A 26163-nucleotide genomic window follows, 5' to 3' on the forward strand; every position below is an offset into this window, starting at 1 on the left:
AATGGATCTTCTGGTCTGCTGCTTGTACTTGGACAAGTTGGTAAGTTGAAGCTGTAAAAGTCAGAGTTCCAGCTTCCAATTTATAATGGGATTTGAAGTTTCAGGCTCTTTCATCCCAAGATGATCCGAAAGGGATAGTGGCTGGTGAAGATCTTCAAAGAAAAACAAGAAAGTTCCATTGCCTCTTAAAAAATAAAGCACCTTTGGCACAGGTGTCACCTTTGCTGTGGTAGTTGCATTGTCTGAGAATTTGCTTCTAGGTCCAATTCAAGGTGCTGGTTGTCCCCTTTTAATGCTACATGGCTTGGGACCAGGTTATTTGAAGAATTGACTCTTCCTGATCACATCCATGTGATCCAGTAGAACAGGGAGGCAGGGAATGTTATGCGTCCTCTCTCTTAAGTAAGGAAATCTGGTGGGACCCATGTTGGAAGAAACATCCTTCTAGGTTCTGCTCCAAGTGGGGAAACAGACACTGGAAACATGGAGACTGCTTGGAAAGATGGTTTAATGGTGGACAGGATCACATGGCTTGAGTTCCTGAACAGAAAAGGGGCAGATACAGCGAGTTTTTCAGGTTTTATGCTCTCTCTGACTTTGAACTTCCTGGGGCCCAGAAAGAGTACTCTGATTGGTTGTCAGACTCCCAGGGGGTGGGGGTCTTGCTGGCTGATGGTCACATGTGCTTCCCAGGTCACATGTGGTGAGTTTCTGCTGCTATTGTGTAGAGGGCTAATCCTATCTTTGCTGGATCTTTGGCAATTCCTACTATGGCTCTGCCTGAAGGAGGCAGATCTTTGTTATGTAGAATAGACTGGCCCAGGCCTTAATGGCCCATTGACAAAGGGTGGGGGCAGGAAGGTGGGAGCTGCTTTGTCTGTAAAATATGCTTCTCCATTTCTCATCCAGGGAAATATAATATTCTGCCTTTTTCATATTTCCTAAAATATTTCACTCTTCCAGGAAAGGGTGGGTGCTAACTTCCTACACCCAGAAGAAGTCTCTTCTTCATGATGGCTCCCTCCCTCTGGATCATCATCCACACTGATACTAGATTGGTCCCCACTTTGACCCTCTTTTGCAAAGCCCTGAGCATCTGGTTTTGTCAATAGGCCTGTGGAACCCAAAATGGGTTGGAACCTATGAAGTGGCTCAACCGATTTACTGATTGTTATTCCCAGTGGTGTGTTTTTATTCTTTGTATATATTTTTTTATTTTTTTAAGCAGCTCAGCAACACTGACAGTAAATGGGTGAACATATAAATTTTCTTAAATAAGTAGAAAAGAATACTCCTTACAATGATATGTCATACGGTTTTATATAAGGATATTCCTTAAATTTCAATTTATAAAACTGGTAATCGATGTGGGACATCCTGTCACCAATGATAAGAACAAGAGAAGTATCATTTGCACAGAAGTCCAGCGTAACTAGTTTTTAATTAGGGTTGGACTATCATTATAATTTGGTCCATTTTCCCTATCCATAGCAACTATCACATTTCTGTCTGTCTGTCTACTCTATCTATCTATCTATCTATCTATCTATCTATCTATCTATCTACCTACCTACCTACCTACCTACCTACCTACCTACCTACCTACCATCTATATATCTATATCTTTATACCTATCTATCACCTCCATCTAGTGAACACTCAAAATTTTCCTCCAGGTTTTTTCATCATTCTAGTCCCTCCCTTGATCAGAGAGGACTGTACATTTTTTTCTAGTATTTGAGCTGAATTTCAGCTGATTTTTGTGAAAAATGCCAGACTTCTTATTCTAAACCAGGGATGTCAAACTTGATATCATTGAGGGTTGTATCAGAGTTGTGTTTGACCTTGGGGGGCCTGGGGGGGAGTGGCCAAGGTAGGCATGGTCAGCATGATGTCACTCATGTCAGGGGGCATCTGTAGTGGCCTCAGATCTCTTCCAGTAAAAACGAGCTCCTGAGCTCAGTTTTCAGCTGGAACGGCCTCCTGCAACCCTCTGCCAATGAAAATGGAGGTCGGGAAATAATGTCTTCCCCTTGTGAGCTCCTTTTTTGGCTGGGAAGGCCTCCTGCAACCATCTGTCAGCAGGCCGGTCCTTTGATGTTACAAGGGGCACTTGAAGGCCACATCTAAGCACCTGTTCTAAACCATGGGTGTCAAACTCGCTGCATCACATTGACATCACATGACCTTTTGTGACATTTTTCCCATTCAGGGAGCTGGGGTGGGCGTGGCCTTGGTGTGATGTTTCCAGCCCGTGGGAGACCAGATTTACATCCTACCAAGCTCTGTTTTTGTGGGCAAAGGACTGTAGGAGGCCATCACAGCCTCTCCCCCGATCTCGCCTTCCTCGGCTGGAGACAATGGATCCCCCCCAGCCCTGCCCAGGCCACCATAGGCACCCCTGACATGACTGACATTGAGCTGGCCACACCCAGGCCATGCCCAGCCCAGTCACGCCCACCTTGGCCATGCCTACTGCCCCCCCGAGGTCAAATGCAACCTGATGTGGCCCTCAGTGAAATCAGGTTTGACACTGCTGAAATAGAGTGTTGAAAGACAAAATGTTCTATTCAACAACCAGGAAAATGGGTGAAATGCAGCACCCAAGTACTTCTCTTGGAATGGGTATCTATAATAAACATCAGTGTTAACAATAATCCTCCACAAATCCTCTTTTGAAAGAAATATTTATATATATATATATTTTGTAGAAATCTTTCTCTTCTTTTTTTGTCAGCAATTTGTTTGAAGAAAGAAGATCAAATGGGGTATTAATTTCTCTTTGTGAGTTGTTCCCTGTGGTTGAGGTCAGGCCTGAAAACAATGATGTAGCATTTTGGCAGGAATATGCATCCCAGTAATGCAGCACCGGAGGCCAAGATGGAGAAGACCTCAACAGCTACCATGGCTTTTCCTTTTGTGCTCAGATAGGCTGGAAAGAAGGAGATCCACACACTGCAAAAGGCCAACATGCTGAAGGTGATGAACTTGGCTTCATTAAAGCTATCAGGTAATTTACGGGCAAAAAAAGCCACAATAAAGCTGGCAATGGCCAAGATACCCATGTAGCCCAAGACACAGTAAAAGAAGGAAGCTGACCCTTCATTGCATTGTAAAATCATTTCTTGGAGCTCTGAATGCATGTCCAACTCAGGGAATGGGGGAGACGTTGACAACCAAAGAATACAGATACATACTTGGAAGAGAGAGCATGAGAGGACAATAGAAAAGGCCAATCTTTTCCCCACCCATTTCCTCATCTGAGAACCTGGTTTAGTGGCCATGAAAGCCACAAGCACAGTGAAGGTTTTGGCCAATACACTAGAAATGGCCACTGAGAAGGTGATGCCAAAAGTTGGTTGTCGGAGAAGGCAGGTCACCTTGCCAGGTTGGCTGAGGAACAACAAAGAGGAGAGAAAACAGAGCTGAAGAGAGACAAGCAGGGTGTAAGTGAGGGACCGATTGTTGGCTTTGACAATAGGACTTTCCCTGTACTTAATAAAAGTTCCAAGTACCCAAGATGTCAAGGAGAAGAAAGCAAGAGCTGCTGAGGATAAACCAATTCCTAAGGTTTCTTCAAAGGTTAGAAACATCAGCACTTTTGAAATACATCCTTTCTTTTCTTTATTTGGATGATGATCTTCTGAACATTCAAAGCAATCTTCCATATCTATAAGAAAAGTTAAGGAGTTTTATCATCTATGCATTCCATAATACTGAATATCACCTCATTAATTTCATCCATCAAGTAGTTTATTAATATTTGCTTAAGTCTAAGGAAAAATAGTAGAATTCCTAGCCTACCATTTTGATTTGAAATCTTTCCTTCTGGGCATGGAACACAGTCATAGCAGCAGAACTGATCCCCCTCAATCCCTTTCTTCCAGGATCCAGGGAAACAAGGGTCATTGCATCGAGAAAGTGGAAGAACCTGGTGATAATCATAAAAGGATTTGAAAAGGGAGATATTTAAAACTGTTTGTATTTTTTATCCTTTATATAGGGAAATTATTTTTGACTTCCCAAAAGAATACTGAATTGATTAATTTATCCAAACTTAAAAAGATTTAGAAACCGCAATGATGTAAGAAAGGTCCTGTTTGAAGGGCAGGGAGAGCATATAATTACACAGGGTGATAAATTCATGGAAACATGGCCACTCTTGTGATTTGAAATGGAAATGCAAACAAAATATGTAAAGATGGCTTTATGCATTGTGATATCATTTTGTCACATTGATGAGTGCTGGATCATCAACAAAATTGGAAAAGAATGGGCCATTCTTTATTTTTAAAAAAAACAGAAATCGAATTTCTAAGGGGATTACCTTCAATATCAGAACATAATGGATTAAAGCATGTTTGATACAATAATTCAAACCTGGTTAAAAGTTGGGTTCCAGAAAATCACATCTTCATCGATAAATAATTCCTTTCCTTTTGGAGCCTCTAAGTCCAGCTTTCCAACTCTAACTCTCTGAAAAGATCTGTTTGGAAAAGTGATCAAGTTGGTGATGTCGAATCCACCTGTCGCTTCCCCTTTCTCATTCAGGAACACTCTCTCCCCAGCTGAGTTGTTGAAAGAAATGCCGTGAAGAAATGGATGGAGCTACTTGAAAGAGAAGAGGTAGACAATTGAAAGCAATATAACAGAGAAGAGAACAACATATTCAAGTTTCATTCACTTATTTTTCATGTTCCAATAACTATTATTAAATGTTTCCTTAGAAATTTTATAATCAATATTGCATGGAAATGTACATCTCCACTCCATTATTTATTTGATATTATTTTAAGGAAAGGTAAGAATGAACTGAAACACAATGAAAATAGGCTTTTGGAATTAGGTAAGGTCCTTCAATTAAGTTTTATGTCCACTACTTAAATAACTAATTCAAGATAAATCATATTTAATCTTTCCTTACTGGTACAAGGCTATTTGAGAGTCTAATTAATTCCTTTTAACCAGATTTTAGAATCTGAGACTTAAGAATTCTTTGATAGATAAATGAGAAGGAGAGACTATTGCAAACATAGAGTTGTTTCAAACTATGCAAGCCACATCTAAGAAGGAGCAGCACTTCATTCCCCTAAATCTCTGATAGAGACAGAAAGCTCAGCTTGTCACTCATGAAAAGTTCATGAGCCTCACAAAAGTTCTTGGAGAATTGATTATTTTTTTTGGAAGAGACAATGAAATGTAACCCTAACCCTAACCCTAACTCTTATTGTGCAGTCTATGGTGATTTATTAAATAACTCCTACTAATACCTAAATCATGATTTTTATAGCAGCTTCTGGGTGATCAGAATAGAAGAATACCTGAATGACAAAATAAGAACACCAAACTAGTTTTTCTGTATCTGTTTTATACAACACAACATTGGAAGGGACCTTGGATGTCTTCTAGTACAGTGGTCACCAACCAGTGGTCCGTGGACCACTGTTGCTCCGCAAGAAAATTTTGGTGGTCCGTGGAAAATTTTTCGTATTTTTACATTTTTGCAGGTGGTGCAACCCGGAAAAAGGAGCTCAGCCCTCACCATCCGGAATGAATGGTGCTTTTGTGGTGGCGGGGGAGGGGGCAGCACAAGTGGGAAGAAGCGGCGTTTGTGATGTCTGGAAGCTGTGGGACTGAAGGACTACTTTCATTTGCATGGCAACAATATTTCGCCTCGGTATATTTGCACCAGCCAAAGAGGTTGTTAAAAAATGCTTTTAAAAGCCTCTGATGATCCCAGCTGAGTTGCCTGATCGTCAGAGGCTTTTTTTCTTTTATTTTTTTTTTTATTTTTTAAGACAAATAAACATTTAAGACATCAATCCTCCCTTCCCTGTGACATCTCGGTGTTATCTTCTAGGCTTCTTCTCCATCTTCCATAAGTTTCTTCTGTCTTCATCTTCATCCAAACCATTCTAATATTTCATTGCGAAATCAATATTCTAATCATCATTTGTACATAATTATGGTATCAGTCATTTATATCTCTTTTCCAACCAACTATAAAAATAATTCCATGTTTTAAAATATTCTGATTCCTCCTTATCTTTAATCATCAGAGTTAATCTATTTATTTCAGCCAAAAACATAAAAAAGGATATGCTGTGTTCAACAGCCAAATAAATGGTTATGTTGTGTTACAGCTAAGAAATAAAAATGATTGGTTTAACAATAAAGATAAGTAAAATAACGAGGCGGTATAATTAAAGTGAGGGGATGTATGTTGAGAGTGGTAGTTAAGATAAAATGAATAAGTTAGGTTCAATAATAAAAATAAAGAGTATAAATTGTGAGTTTAATAATTAAAAACAAAATGGGTATGTTGAAATTAAATATTTTTGGAATGTTTAATATAATTGTATGATTCATATTGTAAAAATATATCCATCTAACCAAATGAAAAAGAAAAATGTATTGATAATTGGTTAGGATTTAAGATTAATGGGTTTTTGGGGATAATGGCATAATTACATAGATAGATTTGAGGGAAAGATTTGTTTAAATTATTTAGTTGTGTCAATTGAAAAATAAGATTTGTTAATGATTTGCTTTAATATGTGACTGGAGCAAAAGCTTTATTTTGAAAAGATGTGTTTTATGTTTTTGTTTAAAAAAATAAAAAAAATATTTTTTAAAAAAGATTTAATCTATTCATTTCTGCACAATCTAAATTTTTTTTATTACTACTTCTTCCAAAGGTATTTTCTATGATTTCCAATTTTGAGCATACACAATTCTTGCAGCTGTTATTACATGTATGATCAAATAGACATTTTCCTTACTAATTTTTTCTGGAAAGATACCAATAGGAACAACTCTGGTTTAAATTCAATACGTTGCTGTATCATTTCTTCAAGCCAGATTTTAATCTTGGAGCAGTAATTTTTTGCTTCGGGACATGTCCACCACATATGGTAATAAGATCCTGGTGTTTTATGACATTTCCAGCTGTAGCCGATTTATCTTTAAACATTTTTTGCTAACTTCTCTGGTGGCATATGCCATCTATAAAACATTTTATATTGATTTTCCTTATATGCTGTGGACATTGTTAATTTATAGTTCCTTTCCTATAGTTGTTGCCATTTTTCAAACTCAATTGGATAACCAACATTTCTACACCAGGCTATCATCATTTCTTTCACTTGCTCCTTCTCCAATTCAATATACACCAAAAAGTTATAAAAAATTTTAATTAAGTTTTCCTCTGTTCCCATGAGTATCTTATCCAGTTCAGTCTTTTCCATATAAAAACCATGTAATTTAACATCTTTTTCATATCTTGATCTTATCTGCATATAAATGTACCAATCTATCTCAATCAGTCCCTTCCAGGAGAAGGGTGGTATACAAATTAAATTATTATTATTATTATTATTATTATTATTATTATTATTATTATTATTATTATTATTATTATTATTATTCGTGGTTTCGGGGTGGAGTACCATCAGTACGCTGATGACACCCAGCTGTACATCTCGACCCCAGACCACCCGAATGATGCCCTTGAAGTGATGTCCCGGTGCCTGGAGGCTGTACGGATCTGGATGGGGAGAAACAGGCTCAGGCTCAACCCATCCAAGACCGAGTGGCTGTGGTTTCTGATGTCCCGATATAGTCAGCTGGTGCCATCGCTGACTATTGGGGGCGAAGCATTGGCCCCCACGGAGAGGGTTCGCAACTTGGGTGTCCTCCTGGATTCACGGCTGTCTTTAGAAGAGCACTTGATGGCCGTGACCGGGAGGATTTTTCATCAGGTCCGCCTGATTCGCCAGTTGCGTCCCTTTCTGGATCGGGACTCGTTACGCATGGTCACTCATGCCCTCGTCACCTCCCGTCTGGACTATTGTAACGCTCTCTACATGGGGCTCCCCTTGAGGAGCACTCGGAGGCTCCAACTGGCACAGAGTGCGGCCGCGCGGGTGGTGATGGGAGCGACATGGCGCTCCCATGTAATGCCTCTCCTGCGCGAGCTGCACTGGCTCCCAGTGGTCTTCCGAGTGCGCTTCAAGGTCTTGGTTATCACCTTCAGAGCGCTCCATGGCTTAGAACCTGGCTATTTACGGGACCGCCTGCTGCCACCAATAGCCTCCCACCGACCAGTACGCTCCCATAGAGAGGGGCTCCTCCGGGTGCCGTCGGCCAAACAATGTCGACTGGCGGCCCCCAGGGGGAGAGCCTTCTCTGTGGGGGCACCTACGATCTGGAACGAGCTCCCCCCGGAGATACGGAGGATTCCAGATCTGCGTACCTTCCGTCGCGCGCTTAAGACATTTTTATTCCATCAAGCTGGCCTGACCTAAACTTTTCCTCTTTTTAAATGGAATTTTAAATTTGGTTTTAATTTATTGGGGTTTTGAAATGTCTCAGCCAAATTTATTTAATTAGTTTTATCTCTATTTTAATTTTTGTATCTATATGTTTTATTTTATGGCTGTTCACCGCCCTGAGTCCTTCGGGAGTAGGGCGGTATACAAATTTAATAAAATGAAATGAAAAATGAAATTATTATTATTATTATTATTATTATTATTATTATTATTATTATTATTATTATTATTATTATTATTATTTCCCTGTTATTCCAATTCTCGTTTCTCTTTCAATTTCCCCTTATCCATTAATAACTCATTATATCTAACAATATTTCAAAAATTAAAGACATTTGGATATATTAAAGCTTCCATTATTGATAATCATGTTATGTGAACCATGTTCACATAAAATTTATCTTTAACCTTCTCCCATACCAGTAACAATGCATTTCTTATATAATGTCTATAAAAGTATGTATGTATCTTACTTCTACCATGCCATAAAAAGGCATGCCATCCCAGTTGTAAACCATGCCCTTCCAGTGTTAACAACCTTGTATTTCTTAATTCAATCCATTCTTTCAACCATGTCAATGCTGCTGCTTGATAATGTAATTCCCAATTTGGTAAACCAAATCCCCCTCCTAGTCTCGTGTCTTGCAACATTCTTAAACTTATTCTTACTTTTTTCCTTTGCCATATAAATTTCCTCATGACCTTATTAAGATATTGAAAGTAAGTCTTTTCAATTTTTATTGGTACAGTTTGGAATAAAAATAATAGTCTTGGTAATATGTTCATCTTTATCAATGCAATCCGACCCATAAGTAATACTTGAAGGTTCTCCCATTTTTCCAAGTCTTTTTCAATTTGTTGCTTCAACTTGTAGTAGTTTTCTTCTTTTATTGTTGCACATTTTGAAGTTAAGTATACTCCCAAATATTTCACTTTTTTCACCACTTGTATGTCTAAGTTTTCTTTTATCTCTCTATTTTGTTTTTCTGTTGTATTCTTCACCCAAATTTTTGTTTTGTCTTTGTTTATTTTCAAACCAGATACTTTTCTTTTTTAATTTTTTTTTAATAATTTTATTTCTTTAAAAAAGTACAAACAGAAACTTTATCGACAAACAGATCATGGCAAGAACACTTCACAATATATAACATTCAATCTAAATAAACAGATAAAAAATAAAAGTCTAATCTAGCATTGTCCCCTTTTTATTCTATTATCTAACCAGGCATACCATAGGTCCCAGCATTGGAAATATTCAGAGTCTTTTTGGTCTCTTAAAAGTTTAGTTAGCCTATCGGCTTTTGCCCATTCCATGATTTTCCCTATAATCATATCTTCAGATGGTAGATCTTTACCCTTCCAGTTTTGGCAGAGGCATATTCTAGCTGCAGTTGTGATATAAACAATCAAATACCATTTGCTAGTGCCTATTTTATCTGGCCTGATTTTAATAAGTAAAATTCAGGTTTCAGTTGTAGTTTGTAACCAGTAATTTCTAACAATCACCTCTGAATGAGTTTCCAAAATTCAATTACTCTAGGACAAGTCCACTATACATGGAAATAGGTACCTTCTGGAATAGGTTCCAGAAGTTTGGGGAGAGTCCAGGAAACATTTTAGATAGTCGGGCGGGAGGGAGGTGCCACTTGTATGCCATCTTGTACAAGTTTTCCTTATAAGTAGTTGCCATCAAGAATTTCAATTGTCTAGACCAAATTTCTTCCCATTTCGCCAAATCGATTGAGTGGCCAATATTCCTCCCCCAGGCAATCATCGAGTCTTTGACGATCTCGTCGCCTATCCAACAGGTTATTAAAAAGTTGTAAATCTTAGCTAACATTTTTTCCTTCTTCCCTAATATAATCTTATCTAGCTCCTGCAGGGTCCTATCAATACCTCCTTGCTCCTTATCTTTTTTATATTTGGAATTTATTTGAGCATAAGCCCACCAGTCCACTTTCGTTCCCTGCAGAGCTAATTCGGTTCTTGTTTTTAAACAGCCTTGACTATCAAGCAGCTCACAATACGGTAGATGTTTTTCTTTATTGTATAGCGGAGTGTATGTAATGGAAAACAAGATACTTTTCCATATCCTTCTATCTGTTCTAGTAATTTAGGGCTTGTTATTTGCAGTTCTTCTACAATGAAAACCAAGTCATCGGCAAACGCTTGTAGTTTATATTCCTCTTTTTTGACTTTCATCACTTTTATCTCATCACTCCGTCTAATGTTCCTGTTTAAAACTTCTAGAGTCAAAATAAACAGCAATGGTGATAGTGGGCATCCTTCCCTGGTGCCCTTCATTATATTAATCTTTCCTGTCATTTCTCCCTTCATCATTATCTTGGCAAATTGTCTATTGTCTATTGTTTTTATGGAGAATTAGAGAAGCTGGAAATCTTGAGAACAAAGAAAATTAAATATTTAGGAATTTGGCTATCAGAAAGGTGTACCACCATAAAGAGGGATAACTATGAGACACTCCAGTACAAATTCAAAAAAATTTAGGAAAATTGGACTAAATTACCAATATCATTAATTGGCAGAATTTCAATGATAAAAATGAACATATTGCCCAAATTACTATATTTATTCCAAACAGTACCAATAAAATTAGGGAAAAATTTCTTTGAACCATTAAATCAATTGACATCGAAATTTATATCATTGGGGGAAAAACCACAAATCAATTTCAAATTATTGCAAGACACTAGGAAAAAAGGAGGTTGTGGTTTACCAGAATGGGAATTCTACTATCAATCGCCATTCCTAACATAGGTCAAAGACTGGATACAACTCAAAAATAAGCGAATATTAATGATAGAAGGCCACAAACTCCAACTTGGTTGGCCTGGTTTTCTTTGGGATGGGAAACACAAATCACATACGTACTTTCAACGACATAAGTTAAGGGGTGCACTATTGAAAGTATGGGAAAAAATTAAAAAGAAACATTATATGAAGGTCCCAGTTTGGAACCTTTGGAACCTTACAATGGAAACAAAGATACATCCAAATACCACAGTCCTAGACAAAATGGGGAGATACGCAGATCTATTTGACACAAACAGAGAATTAAAATCAGTACAAGACCTGAAAAAACAAGGAATAACTTTGAAAGAGTCCAATTCAAAGAGAATACCTGCCAGGCTTGCAGATTTGGAAGATCAGTTTTTTTACCCATCATAGTTTTCTTCCAATTGAAACCCAACATGTGTAGAGCCTGCAAAGCATGAGCCACAGCATAAACAGCATTGTAGACACTGTAGCTCTGGCCAGTCATTTCCATTTCAAATACAGGCCCAGGAAGATCCTCCAGCTTCATCTCTACAGTGCAGCGAGTATTGTCCGTTTCTTGTAATTCTGGTTTTGGAAATGAACAATCAAATGATTGTTCCCAAACGTTCTGTCTAAACCCATCTCTGTTGTTTGAAAGAAGGTTTATGGTCTGAAGAAACCCCTTGAAACCTACAACTGCTGTTGAGTGAACAGTGAAGGAAATAGCCCCATTGTACATCTTCAGATCCCATTTGATATGAGTGCCTGATAATACAAAATCAATCTGTGCAGTCATGATCCACACATTTCTTAACAATGCAATTTCCTTGCTTTCAGGATCTACCAGAAATGTGACAAATCTTAGCCATATAATTGTCCCGGCTTGTCCATAGACAAGAAACACATTGGCTTTGCTATTCCTCATATTATTGGAAATAATGGAGATCATTTGAGAAAGTTCTAAGAATCTTTCCAAGTGGACTTGTTGAGGAAGCCTTTCTATAAAAGCTGAGCAGATTCCGTTCTGTGAAAGTAAGGGCTGCATTTTCTGTAAGAAATTTTCTCCATTGTTGTTATCAATAGAAAATATCCCAATCCATGTCCACCTGAAATGGTGAAGCAGTTGGATGATCCCAATGTATTGATGGTCCTCTTTGGGGACCATGAAATATAGCGAAGAGAGCTTACTGGTCTGAAATTCCTCTTGGGCTAATGAGCCGTATGTTAGCTGAAAGAAATTCCAGTAGTATTCTTTAGAGTCTTTAGTTTAAATTTAATTTTCCTATCTTGTTTTCATATAAAATATATCCAAGGAGTACCCCCCCCCAGCATTAATTTAAGAATCTAGTAAGAAATTTCTTGGACTAGAAGACCTCCAAGGTCCCATCCAACTCTGTTATTCTGACGATGTTCTAATTGCATGAAAATATTTCAAGCACGTGTACTAGATCAATTGTTTTAATAGAAGCCATTCAAATCTTCCCTCAGGTATTGATCCTTGATACTCACTTCCTGTATCTGGCATTGTAGTTTCAGAAGAGAAGGCCAAGTAGTAGACCTTAAGCCATCTTAAGGGAAAACTAAGCCTAATGTTTGCTTCCCATTAATTATTCTGTTAATAACCATAAGATTCAGAATTTTCTGCTCAACTCTTCCAGAACTTACTTGTGGAATCTTGAAGAATCCTATAATTTCAGCTATATAAGATGATGTGACAAAATCCAGTCCCCCAACGATAGCCGTGAGATTTTTCTGGTTATCACATTTGTAGTTAGGGAAAAATTCCTGGGACTTAAAAAGCAGATCCAGAGTGGTACGATAGGTCATCCTTGGATTGTAGTAACTGTCATAGATGTGGAACCCAAGAGTGACATTAGGTAAGATCTGGGAGTCCTCATTGATCTCCTTCACAGCAAAGGCCAAGGCAAGGATGTGCTGGTAGAATTTCATTATTACACTGCAAATGATTTAAATACCCCAGTTGAAAAAGGAAGTTGGCAAATTCTCATAAGGTGGCATCCTTTCTATAAGAAATAACAACATTTTCTTTCTCTGATGAAGGTAGGAAAATACTGAATAATTTGTACACAGTTCAAATTTGCTTTTCTACAGTAATTGCACAATTTGCAACGAATATCCTCTACAATAATATAAAAAATAGTGCTGTTTCATGCAACTCCATTTAGTGTCTAATTTCCCCCCAAAAAAGGAATATGAACAATTCCAGCATGTATCAGTCATTTATTGTATGCATGTTTTGCTCAGAGTGACAATAAAGATTTTTTTAAAAAAATATTATCTTAAGCTTACTAAATGTTCTTCAAAAGATGTTTTGCACCAAAGTTTCATACATTATATGACAAACACTTCACCATAAAGTAAAGGAAAAGGTTTATTCCATAACTAAAAACATTTGAAAGATAGATTTAGATTAGATATAAAACCTACATTTATACTGAGAACCTTTTACGCTCATAAGGAATTTTTGGGAAACTGATTAACATTAGAAAAAGGAAAAAAAGAATCCTTACTTTGGTGTGTCATAAGATGTTTCATAAGGATGTTCATTAAAATTAATTTCATGAAGGTTGTAATAGGTGTGGGACACCATCCCACCAACAATGAGGTCACCAGGTTGGTACCACTCATGTGGAACAAGGAAAGCATCACTTGCAGGGCAGCTCAGAGTCACTATTTTGTTCACCAGGAACACTAGAAGGAGCCACATTTTGACTCTTGAAAATGTCTCCGTCTTTCATCCCATCTTACAATAAAGGTTGCATTATTCCAATAGGTAATACAGTGATTAATTCAAGATTTATATCTGAGAGTCCACCTAATCAGAGAATCCACCAATAGGTATTTGGATATCCATGAGAGTGAAAATTTGTGTCTTCAATAGAATCAGCGTTTGAACAGATACACTGGCAGAGGAGAATAGAGGGAAGAAACTCATTGCAATGACTCCGACACACAGCCATTATTATCTTTGTGCCAATCTCCCTGGAGTTCAAGATACGTTGATTGTTGTTGAACTGAAATAACCTTCTGTGCAGTCTTTGATGTTTTTGCCTAGGGAAGAGAATAAGGTGATTCCTGTAGGACATAATTACTTAGATTTTGATGAAAGAATAAGTGTCTGATGTTTAAATGCTTTTTGAAATGCAGAATTGCTAATAAAGTGTACAAGGGGGAATTTGCCACACAAAATAGACTTCTTTTTTTGAAATTTATATTGTTTTAGTATGAATGCTAAATGCAGTTCACCTTCCTTTGTGCAGTATTAACATGCATAGATGTTTGGCATTTCCTCATTTTTTTTTAATTAAAAATTTATAAACTTTATTAAAACAGATATAAAACACATAAAACACACATGACAAAGACATAAAAATACATATACAATAAACAGTCATAAATAATCAATCATTTGAAGCGTTTGTTTCGTAATGGTCTTTCAAGTAATACAGTTATACTTATTCCCTTAAATCTTAATTTAATAATTTCTTAGTGTCTTTTTCCCCTCTTTTCTCTTCTATTTTCTAAGACTTCTGCTTTAATAATCTGTATATTATATTTTTCTCTCTAATTTTATTCTCCCATAAGGAAGTAATTTGTGTACACCTGGACTTCTATTCTATCTAACTTCTAATTAAATTTCTTCCATAGTAGCCATATAGTATGCCATTGATACCATTTATTCCAGACTTTGTAAAATTCAGTGTCTTCTTTTTCCTTTAGCTCTTTTGTCAGCCTATCCATTTCGACACATTGTGTGATTTTGTCTATTATTTCTTCTTCGGTTGGGGTTTTTTCTAGTTTCCAATTTTTGGCATATGTTATCCTTGCTGCAGTTAAAATATGTATTAACAAGTATTTTATTTCTTTGGGATGGATTTTGTGAAGATTCCTAACAGAAAAGTTTCGCGTTTCTTATCTATTTGTAGTTTAGTAATTTGTTCTAGCCATTTCTTGATATTGGACCAAAATTTCTTAGCCGCCGGGCATGTCCACCATAGACTACATACACTTCCAACACGCCGAACTATTTTTTGGGTTTATTTTGGCCAATCTTGTAGGTGACATATGCCACTTGTAAAACATCTTTAGCTGGTTCTCCTTATATGCCACCGCCAATGTTGTTTTTGTATTCATTTGCCAGAATTCTTCCCATCTTTCCAATTCTATTGAGTATTTAAAATTTTGTATCCATTTGATCATTGTATTTTGAACTATTTCCTCCTCCATCTTGTATCTCAACAAAAATTTGTAAATTTTACTAATTAATTTCTCTCCCAAATCTAATATAATTTTGTCTAGTTCTTGTTTTTCTTTACATATTTCATATGTTTTTATATATTCCTTATGTTTTGTTTGTATCTGTGAGAAGGTCCACCATTCGATTTCCCTATTTAATTCTGTATCCAATTGTTGCTTGGGTTTCAATTTTCCTTGATGATCAATTAAGTCTTTATATCTAATTATATTTTTGGTTTCTGTTAGGTTTGGATGTTTTAGTGCTTCTGAGGGTGAAAGCCAAATTGGGATTTTTGTATAATGTTGTTTTTTTAATTTTTAATTGTTGTTGTATAATGTTGTTTTTTTATTTTTTTCCTCATTTTAAGGAGTTTTCCATTATTTCCAGATCTCCCTAGAAGGTGTTTCACAATGTACTGTAGAAAGTTAACACCCTCCCCTCTACTAGAAGAATGAAATACTTTAGGAAATATTAAAAAAGCAGAATATCCCCCTTAAAACAGAAATAAAAATCTTTTTTTTTTTATTGAAAAGTTTTACAAAAAGTTTACATATTCCCCCCCCTTCCCTACCTCAACCTCCCCCCTCCCCCCCTCCCCTTCCCAGAACAAATTACAGGATATAAACTTCAACAATCATAATCAATCCTAATCTAAACAATTATGACATTTCACATCTCTTGTTTCTTCAATAAAAATAAAAATCTTAAAGGAAACAGAAACTCAGTCTCAGCTCCCTGCCCCCAGCAGGTATTTTGGTGCCTGCCTATCTACAAAACAAAAGACTGAGCCAGCCTATCTACAAGACAAAAGACCGGGCCAGCCTATCTACAAGACAAAAGACCTTCATACCCCAGGACATAATAGCATTAGCCCTCTACCATCTTGCAACAGAGCTAACCACATGGCACCAGGGAACATTATATCAGCCCAAGGTTCAACCAAACTTGATTCTGACTGCCTACAAAGTTAGCTATGACCACTGCATAGTCCCCTGGGAGTCTGACAACAATCAATAGAATACATTTCTGGCACAGGAATAGGAAGCTCATGGGCAAGGCCCAAGAGAGGGTATAAATATCTCTCTCTATCAACTCCATGTGTTCAGCTGCACCAGGACTTCAAACCCATGTGGTCCTGTCCACCAATAAGCCATCTTTCCAATCTGATAGATATTGAGTATTGAAAAGATTCAATGAAGCTGTTAAGAAGGCTGTGGAACCATAATTTTTGTTACTACATACATGCATTAGGGTTGGGTAGTGTTTGTCAGCTGTTAGGGAGAAAGGAAGGAAGGCAGGAAGGAAGGAAGCAAGCAAGCTTTAAATTAATACAGGTTCTCCATTAAACCTTGCATTCCTAGAATTTCTTTGTATATCATTGGGCTTATGAAAATATCATCATGAATGATTTAAAAGGAGGGTCCCAATTTTGGATCTTTACATTTTCTACAAATTGTATTTGTCAAATTGCAGGAAATTCATTTAAAGATACACTATGAAATTCTTGCTGTTTTTCTTTTCTCTGATAGCCATGTGTGTATTGTACATAATTTTAGAGAAAGCAATAATCTGTTCCCCCCCCCCCCAATGTATATGAATTCTAATTTTATTTGTTCTCCTTCTTTAGGGACCCTTTCTAATGTACAACTTCTTTCATCAAGGCCGTGAACTCTGTGACTAGGGCAAAATCTCAATTTGCTCTATAAAGTTACAGTTGTCTCCAACATTAATAGTATCTATGGTTTGGACTGGATCTGTCAGCCTCCAGGAAAATGGTTACAATGGATTGGTGGAATCTACCCCTACGATGGAAGCAAATGGTATTCATCTTATCTTTATAGCTGCACCACCATTGCTTCAGACAATGCCAAGAATGAGTTTTCCCTCCAGTTGAACTTTTCAGCTGCTGACACTGCACTGCTGTAACAACAACAACAACAACAACAACAACAACAACAACAACAACAAAAACAGATCCAGGAAACAACAGACCTATCAGCCTGGCCTCAATACCAGGGAAGATTCTGGAAAAGATAATCAAGCAACGAATCACTAGAAGCAAACAAAGTAATAACCAAAAGCCAACATGGGTTTGTCAAAAACAGGTCATGCCAGACTAATCTTATTGCATTCTTTGACAAAGTGACAAAATTAGTGGACCAGAGGAATGCTGTCAATATAATTTACTTGGACTTCAGTTAAGCATTTGATAAAGTAGACCATAACCTACTACTAGTTAAAGTAGAAAAATGTGGGTTAGACAGCATCACCACCAGATGGATTTGTAACAGGCTGACCAACCACACTCAACGTGTAGTCCTCAATGGAACTACATCTACATGGAGGGAAGTATGCAGTGGAGTACCCAGGGCTCTGTTTTAGGCCCAGTACTCTTAAACATCTTCACCAATGATATGGAAGAGGGGATAGATGGGGAACTCATCAAATTTGCAGATGACACCAAGTTGGCAGGAATAGCCAACACTCCAGAAGATAGGCTCAAGAAACAGAAGGATCTTGAAAGACTTGAACATTGGGCACTATCTAACAAAATGAAACTCAACAATGAAAAAAGCAAGGTTGAATAAAGTATGAAGAACGGTTGCAGGAACTGGGTATGTCTAGTTTAATGAAAAGAAGGACTAGGGAAAACATGATAGCAGTGTTCCAATATCTCAGGGGTTGCCACAAAGAAGAGGGAGTCAAACTATTCTCCAAAGCACCCGAGGGTAGATCAAGAAGCAATGGGTGGAAACTAATCAAGGAGAGAAGCTACTTAGAACTAAGGAGAAAATTCCTGACAGTTAGAACAAATAATCAGTGTAACAACTTGCCTCCAGACGTTGTGAATGCTCCAACACTTGAAGTTTTTAAGAAGAGATTGGATAACCATTTGTCTGAAGTGATGTAGGGTTTCCTGCCTGGGCAGGGGGTTGGACTAGAAGACCACCAAGGTCCCTTCCAACTCTGTTATTCTATTCTATTATTGTGTGAGAGAACCACACTGACTAACTTGCCTGATCTTCTGAGCAAAACCAGGAAGCTGATTCTGACAGGGCATTTTTGTTCCATTCAGCAGATCAAAATTCAGAGAATGAAATCAGTAAACTCTTAGAGGAATCTATCTCCCAGAAGAACATCTGAAAGGGTGGACCTAGCCAGACGTAGAAGTCAAGTCAAGGACAAGTTGAAAAATAGACAACTTCTGCCTAATTAATCAAGCTGTCTGAGTCCACTCCAAAGAATTTAGGCTGATTATTCATGGGAATTTTAATAAAGCATAACAGTAAACCTATCATTGATGGCATGGAAATGACATTGTTTTGTGCAGCTCACTATGCAGTTACAAATTGGATTGAATTGCTCATTTCATCTTCTAATCCTTCTCACTTGCCACATCAGATTAATTATTTTTCTTTATTTATTTTCTTTATTTCTTTATTTTCCTTTAACTTTATTTTTTATTTTATTATTTTACCAGTGGTGAAATTCAATTTTTTTTATTACCAGTTCTGTGGGTGTGGCTTGGTGGGCATGGCAGGGGAAGGATACTGCAAAATCCCCATTCCCTCCCCACTCCTGGGGGAAGGATATTGCAAAATCTCCATTCCCACCCCACTCTGGGACCAGCCAGAGGTGGTATTTGCTAGTTCTCTGAACTACTCAAAATTTCCGCTACCGGTTCTCTGAACCACTCAAAATTTCCGCTACCGGTTCTCAAGAACCTGTCAGAACCTGCTGGATTTCACCCCTGCTCCACCCCACAGGTCAAAAGAAAAGTTGTGGTCTCTATGTAGGAGAAGGACTGCTTCTTCTTCCCCACCAAAAAAATCTGGAAAATCTGTGTATTTAACCGGTAACTTGGTAATTCCCCCTTTGGGGTTTTTCTGCCAGTTACTGCAATGGATCTTCTGGACTGCTGCTTGTACTTGGACAAGTTGGTAAGTTGAAGCTGTAAAAGACAGAGTTCCAGCTTCCAATTTATAATGGGATTTGAAGTTTCAGGCTCTTTGATCCCAAGATGATCCAAAAGGGATAGTGGCTGGTGAACATCTTCAAAGAAAAACGAGAAAGTTCCATTGTGGTTTTTTAAGGTGCTTAAAAAATAAAGCACCTTTGGCACAGGTGTCACCTTTGTTGTGGGAGTTGCATTGTCTGAGAATGTGCTTCTAGGAACAATTCAAGGTGCTGGTTGTCCCCTTTTTTTTTTTTTTTTTAATTTGATTTATATGCCGCCCTTCTCCGGAGACTCAGGGCGGCTTACAGTGCATTAAGCAATAGCCTTCATACTTTTGTATATTTATACAAAGTCAGCTTATTGCCCCCACAAACTGGGTCCTCATTTAACCTACCTTAGAAAGGATGGAAGGCTGAGTCAACCTTGAGCCTTGGAGAGATTCGAACCAGCAGTAAATTGCAGGCAGCTGTGTTAATAACAGGGTGCTTTAAACCACTGTAGTACCAAGGCTCTTTTAATGCTACATGGCTTGGGACCAGGTTATTTGAAGAATTGACTCTTCCTGATCACATCCATGTGATCCAGTAGAACAGGGAGGCAGGGAATGTTATGCGTCCTCTCTCTTAAGTAAGGAAATCTGGTGGGACCCAGAAGAAGTCTCTTCTTCATGATGGCTCCATCCCTCTGGATCATCATCCACACTGATACTAGATACTCTGGCTGTTCACCACCCTGAGTCCTTCGGGAGAAGGGCGGTATAGAAATTTAATAAAATAAAATAAACTAAATAAAATCTATCTGTCTGTCTGTCTGTCTGTCTGTCTGTCTGTCTGTCTGTCTACCTACCTACCTACCTACCTATCATCTATATATCTATACCTTTACACCTATCTATCACCTCCATCTAGTGAACACTCAAAATTTTCCTCCAGGTTTTTTCATCATTCTAGTCCCTCCCTCGATCAGAGAGGACTGTACATTTTTTTCTAGGATTTGAGCTGAATTTCAGCTGATTTTCGTGAAAAATGCCAGACTTCTTATTCTAAACCAGGGATGTCAAACTTGATATCATTGAGGGTTGCATCATAGTTGTGTTTGACATTGGGGGGCCTGGGGGGGAGTGGCCAAGGTAGGCATGGTCAGCATGATGTCACTCATGTCAGGAGGCATCTGTAGTGGCCTCAGATCTTTTCCAGTAAAAACGAGCTCCTGAGCTCAGTTTTCAGCTGGGATGGCCTCCTGCAACCCTCTGCCAATGAAAATGGAGGTCGGGGAATAATGTGTTCCCCTTGTGAGCTCCTTTTTTGGCTGGGAAGGCCTCCTGCAACTCTCGGTGAGCAGGCCAGTCCTTTGATGTTACCAGGGGGTTTTGCAGGCCACATCTAAGCACCTGTTCTAAACCATGGGTGTCAAACTCGCTGCATCACATTGACATCACATGACCTTTTGCGACATTTTTTCCCGTTCAGGGAGCTGGGGTGGCCGTGGCCTGGGTGCGATGCCTCCAGCCCGTGGGAGACCAGATTTACATCCTACCAAGCTCTGTTTTTGCTGGCAAAGGACTGTAGGATGCCATCATAGCCTCTCCCTCTGATCTCGCTTTCCTCCACTGGAGACAATGGATCCCCCCCAGCCCTGCCCAGGCCACCATAGGCACCCCTGACATAACTGACATTGAGCTGGCCACACCCACCCTGGCCACACCCAGCCCAGCTAAGTCATACCCACCTTGGCCACACCTACTACCCCCCCCGAGGTAAAATGCAACCCTGATGTGGCCCTCAATGAAATCAGGTTTGACACTACTGAAATAGAGTGTTAAAAGAGACAAAATGTTATATTCAACAACCAGGAAAATGGGTGAAATGCAGCACCCAAGTACTTCTCTTGGAATGGGTATGGGTATATATAATAAACATCAGTGTTAACAGTAATTCTCCACAAATCCTCTTTTGAAAGAAATATTTATATATATATTTCTTTTAGAAATCTTTCTCTTCTTTTTTTGTCAGCAAATTGTTTGAGGAAAGAAGATCACATGGGGCACTAATTTCTTTTTGTGAGATGCTCCTTGTGGTTGAGTTTAGGCCGCAAAACAATGATGTAGCACTTTGGCAGGAATATGCATCCCAGTAATGCAGCACTGGAGGCCAAGATGGAGAAGACCTCCACAGCTACCATGGCTTTGCCTTTTGTGCTCAGATAGGCTGGAAAGAAGGAGATCCACACACTGCAAAAGGCCAACATGCTGAAGGTGATGAACTTGGCTTCGTTAAAGCTATCAGGTAATTTACGGGCAAGGAAAGCCACAAAAAAGCTGGCGATGGCCAAGATACCCATGTAGCCCAAGACACAGTAGAAGAAGAAAGCTGACCCCTCATTGCATTGTAAAATCATTTTTTGGAGCTCTGAGTGCATGTCCAATTCAGGGAATGGGGGAGATGTTGACAACCAAAGAATACAAAGACACAGTTGGAAGATAGAACAGGAAAGGACAATAGAAAAGGCCAATCTTTTCCCCACCCATCTCCTCATCTGAGATCCTGGTTTAGTGGCCATGAAAGCAACAATCACAGTGATGGTTTTGGCCAGTACACTAGAAATGGCCACTGAAAAAGTGACACCAAACATTGATTGTCGGACAAAGCAAGTCACATTGCCAGGTTGGCTGAGGAAGAGGAAAGAGGAGAGAAAACAGAGCAGAAGAGAGACAAGGAGGGTGTAGGTGAGGGACCGGTTGTTGGCTTTGACAATGGGAGTATCCCTGTGCTTAATAAAAGTTCCAAGTACCCAAGATGTCAAGAAGAAGAAACAAAGAGCAATTGAGGCCAAACCAATTCCTAAGGTTTCTTCAAAGGTTAGAAACATCACCAGTTTCAGGATACATCCATTCTTTTCTTCATTTGGATAATGATCTTCTGAACATTCGAAACAGTCATCCATATCTGGAAGAAAAATCAAGGATTTTGTTATTGTAGTAATTCTATACCATTGAAACTTACTTAGCATTATGCATCCTAAATTGGTTTATTAAAGATTTCTTAAGTTCAAAGAAAATTGGTAGAATGCCTACCTTTAATATGGGTTTTAAATTGTGGGATTTTAATTATGCTAAATTAATTATATTTTTTTATTGTTCTTCGGTTTTTAACCTTTTGTGAGCCGCCCCAAGTCCTTCGGGAGAAGGGCGGCATATAAATTTAACTAAATAAATGAATAAATACCTACCATTTTGGTTTGAAATCTTCCCTTCAGGGCATGGTACACAGTCATAGCAGCAGAATTGATTTCCCTCAATCCCTTTCTTCCAGTATCCAGGGAAACAAGGATCATTACATCTGGCAAGTGGAAGAACCTGGTGATAATCATAAAAGGTTTTGAAAAGGGAGAAATTTAAAACAGTTTGTGATGTTTCCTTTATGGAGGAACATTATTTTTGACTTCCACAAAGAATACTGAGTTTCCAGAAAGGGCAAGGTGAGTAAATAATAACACATGGTTACAATCTCATGGAAACATGTCCACTCGTATGATTTCAAACAGAAATGTAAACCAAATATGCAAACATGGTTTTTATATTGTAATATCACTGTGTCAATTTGATGATTTCTTGATCATCAGCAACGTTTGAAAGAATATGCCATTGTTTATTTAAAATCACAGAAATTAGACTTCTAAAGAGAGTACATTCAATATAGGATCATAATGGATTAAGGCAGTGATTCTCAATCTGTCAGTTGCGACCCCTTTGGGGGTCGAACGACCCTTTCACAGGGGTTGCCTAAGACACATATTTTCAATAGTTTTAGGAATTATTTTATGGTTGGGGGTCACCACAACATGAGGAACTGTATTAAAGGGTCGTGGCATTAGGAATGTTGAGAACCACTGGATTAAGGCATTGTTGATTCAATAATTTGATACCTGGTTAAAAGCTGGGTGCCAGATAATCACATCTTCATCAATGAGTAATTCCTTCCCCTTTGGTGCCTTGAGATCCATCTTTCCAACTTTGACTCTCTGAAAGGATCTGTTTGGAAAAGTGATCAAGTTGGTGATGTCAAATCCACCTGTTGCTTCCCCTTTCTCATTCAGGAACACTCTCTCCCCAGCTGAATTGTTAAAAGAAATGCCTTGAAGAAATGAGTGGAGCTACTTGAAAGACAATAGAAGAGAGAGGGGGAACTGATAGTAACATAATAGAAAACATCATAATCAAGTTTAATTCAATAATTCTTCATATTCCAATAATGTTTATTGAAATATGTAAACTTAGAAATTTGATCATCAATATTACATGGAAATGTACATGTCTGCTTAATTATTTATTTGATGTTATTTTAAGAAATGGTAGGCATGAACTGAAGCAGAATGAAAATAGGCTTATGGAATTCTGTAATTTTCTTCAATTATGCTTTAGGTCCACTACTTCAACAATTAATTCAAGATAGAGCATATATAATATTTCCTCCTTGGTACAAAGCTATTTGAAAGTCTCAGATTTAACTAATGTCCTTTCGCCAGATTTTGGAACCTGGGACACAAGCATTCTTTGACACACAAATGAGAGGAAGAGATTATTGCAAAGATAGGTTTGTTTGATACTATGGATGCCACGAGTAAAAAGGATCACTTTTATTTTGTTCCTCTAAAACTCTGATAGAGACAGAAAGCTTTGTTTGTCATCCATGAAAATTTCATGAACCACAGTGAAAGTTCTTGGAGAATTGATTTTTTTTGGGAAGAGACAATGAATAGTAATCTAAATTATCATTTTATATATCTCTTATTGTGCAAGCTATGGTGATTTACTTAATAACTCCTACTGACACTTAAACCATAATTTATATAGTAGCATTTGATTGATCAGAATAACAGAATGACAGAGTAATAGGAAAACAGAATAACAAGAGAAATCAGTTTTCTGTATCTATTTTAAAGAGCACAGTATTAGAAAGTTGCAAGGTACCATGGAAATCTTCTACTTATCTTCCTTCTCAAGGAGGTGACCCTATACCCTTTCACAAAAATGGCTGTCCAATCTCTTCATAAAAGTCTTAATTGATGGAGCAAACACAACATCGAAAGGCAAGCTGTTCCAATAATTAATTGTTCTCATTGTCAGAAAAGTCTGTCTTATTTCTATCTTGTTTCTTATACTTGATTCCACATGCAGAAAATATTAAGACTTTCCACATTGGGTTCAAAAAATCATTTTATGTCAAGCTGCTCATTGAAATAAAAGAATTCTCCAATGCGAAGGAAATACCTGCCAAGCCTGCAGATTTGGAAGATCAGGATTTTTACACATTGTAGTTGTCTTCCTATTGAACCTCAACATGTATAGATCCTGCAAAGCATGAGCCACAGAATAAACAGCATTGTAGATACTGTAGCTCTGGCCAGTCATTTCCATTTCAAAGGCAGATCCAGGAAGATCCTCTAGCTTCATCTCCCCAGTGCATTGCCTGCTGTGCATTTCTTGTAACTCTGGTTTTGGAAATGAACAGTCAAATGCTTGTTCCCAAACTTCCTGCAGAAACCCATCTCTGTAGTCTGAAAGTGGATTGATGGTCTGAAGAAATTCCTTGAAACCTACAACTTCTGTTGAATGAACAGTGAAGGAAATTGCCCCATGGAACATCTGGAGGTCCCAATTGATTTGATATCCTGACAATATGAAATCAATCTGTGCAGTCATGATCCACACCTTTCTAAATAATGTAATTTTCTTGGTGTCAGGATTTACTGGAAACACTGCAAATCTTAGCCACATAATTGTCAATGGTTCTCCATAGACAAGAACTGCATTGATTTTGCTATTCATCAAATGAATGGAAATCATTGAGATTTTTTGATAAGCTTCTGGAAAGTCTTCCAAGTGGACCAGTTGTGAAAGTGTTTCTACGAACGATGAGCAGATTCCATTCTCTGAAAGTAAGGGCTGCATTTTCTGTATGAAACTTTCTCCGTTGTTGTTATCCATAGTAAATATCCCAATCCACGTCCACCTGAAATGATGAAGCAGTTGGATAATCCCAATGTACTGATGGTCCTCTTTGGGGACCATGAAATAAAGTGAAGAGAGTTTACTGGTCTCAAACTCCTCTCGGGGTAATGAGCCGTATGTCAGCTGCAAGAAAGTGGTGTATTATTCTCTTGAGTTGTTAGATCAAATCTGATAGTCCTGTCTAGTTTCATATAAAATATATCCAATGGAGGAATTATTTTCCTGAAATTCTTCTAAGTATTAATATGGAAAGGAATTACTTAGAATTATTTCAAACACATATGATGATATAAACTCAACTGATCAATTCTTTTCATAGAAGCAAAGAGTTCAAATCTTCCCTCTGGTATGGAATGTCCATGGATTCATACTTCCTGTATTTGGCATAGTTGTTTCAGAATTCTGCTAACTAATAGACCTGAACCCAGGAAGAACATCTTAAAACAAACATGAGACTAAATTTTAATGCTCTTTAATTGGCTTAAGAAGAAATTTTTAAAATTTTTAAATTCTTTTAATTAGTCTGTGATTCTTAATTTTTGGGCCAAAATTTATATATATTTTTAAATGTTTTAATATTTGTATTCTATGTTTTTTATCTTGGCTGTACACCGCCCTGAGTCCTCAGGGAGAAGGGCGGTATATAAATTCGAAATTAAATTAAATTAAATTAAATTAATTATTCAATAACAATAATGGCACCAGAATATAGATTTTTTTCTGTTTAATCCCTTAACAACTTACTTGTGGAATCTTGAAGAAACTTGTAATTTCAGCAATATGAGATGATGATATGAAATCCAGTCCCCCAATAATAGCCATGATT

The 26163-nt window shown here is 37.8% G+C and overlaps 1 protein-coding gene across 1 annotated transcript; it reads right to left on the minus strand.

The window, feature by feature from the left end:
* Nucleotides 1–21373: 21373 nt before the first annotated feature.
* Nucleotides 21374–25277, minus strand: LOC139324994 (vomeronasal type-2 receptor 26-like). The gene is made up of 4 exons (XM_070954780.1): nucleotides 24597–25277; nucleotides 23252–23479; nucleotides 22556–22682; nucleotides 21374–22272 (listed from the first exon to the last, which is right to left on the minus strand). Exons 1-4 carry the CDS (start codon nucleotides 25275–25277, stop codon nucleotides 21374–21376), a joined length of 1935 nt encoding a protein of 644 aa, XP_070810881.1.
* Between the last annotated feature and the right edge of the window lie 886 nt (nucleotides 25278–26163).

Source organism: Pituophis catenifer, unplaced genomic scaffold (genome assembly GCF_029215685.1).
Source record: "Pituophis catenifer annectens isolate HBS135680 unplaced genomic scaffold, rPitCat1.0.hap2 SCAF_15, whole genome shotgun sequence".
Classification (NCBI taxonomy): Eukaryota; Metazoa; Chordata; class Lepidosauria; order Squamata; family Colubridae; genus Pituophis; species Pituophis catenifer.

Bases quoted from the DNA above. Each gene is read 5' to 3' on its own strand.
- LOC139324994 (XM_070954780.1), bottom strand. From the start codon at position 25,277: ATGCAGCCCTTACTTTCAGAGAATGGAATCTGCTCATCGTTCGTAGAA. The intron at 23,480-24,596 runs GTATTTCCTTCG...TCTTTCAAGTAG, and splicing joins CAAATCTGCAGGCTTGGCAG to CTCCACTCATTTCTTCAAGG. The intron at 22,683-23,251 runs GTATCAAATTAT...GATTATCACCAG, and splicing joins GGCACCCAGCTTTTAACCAG to GTTCTTCCACTTGCCAGATG.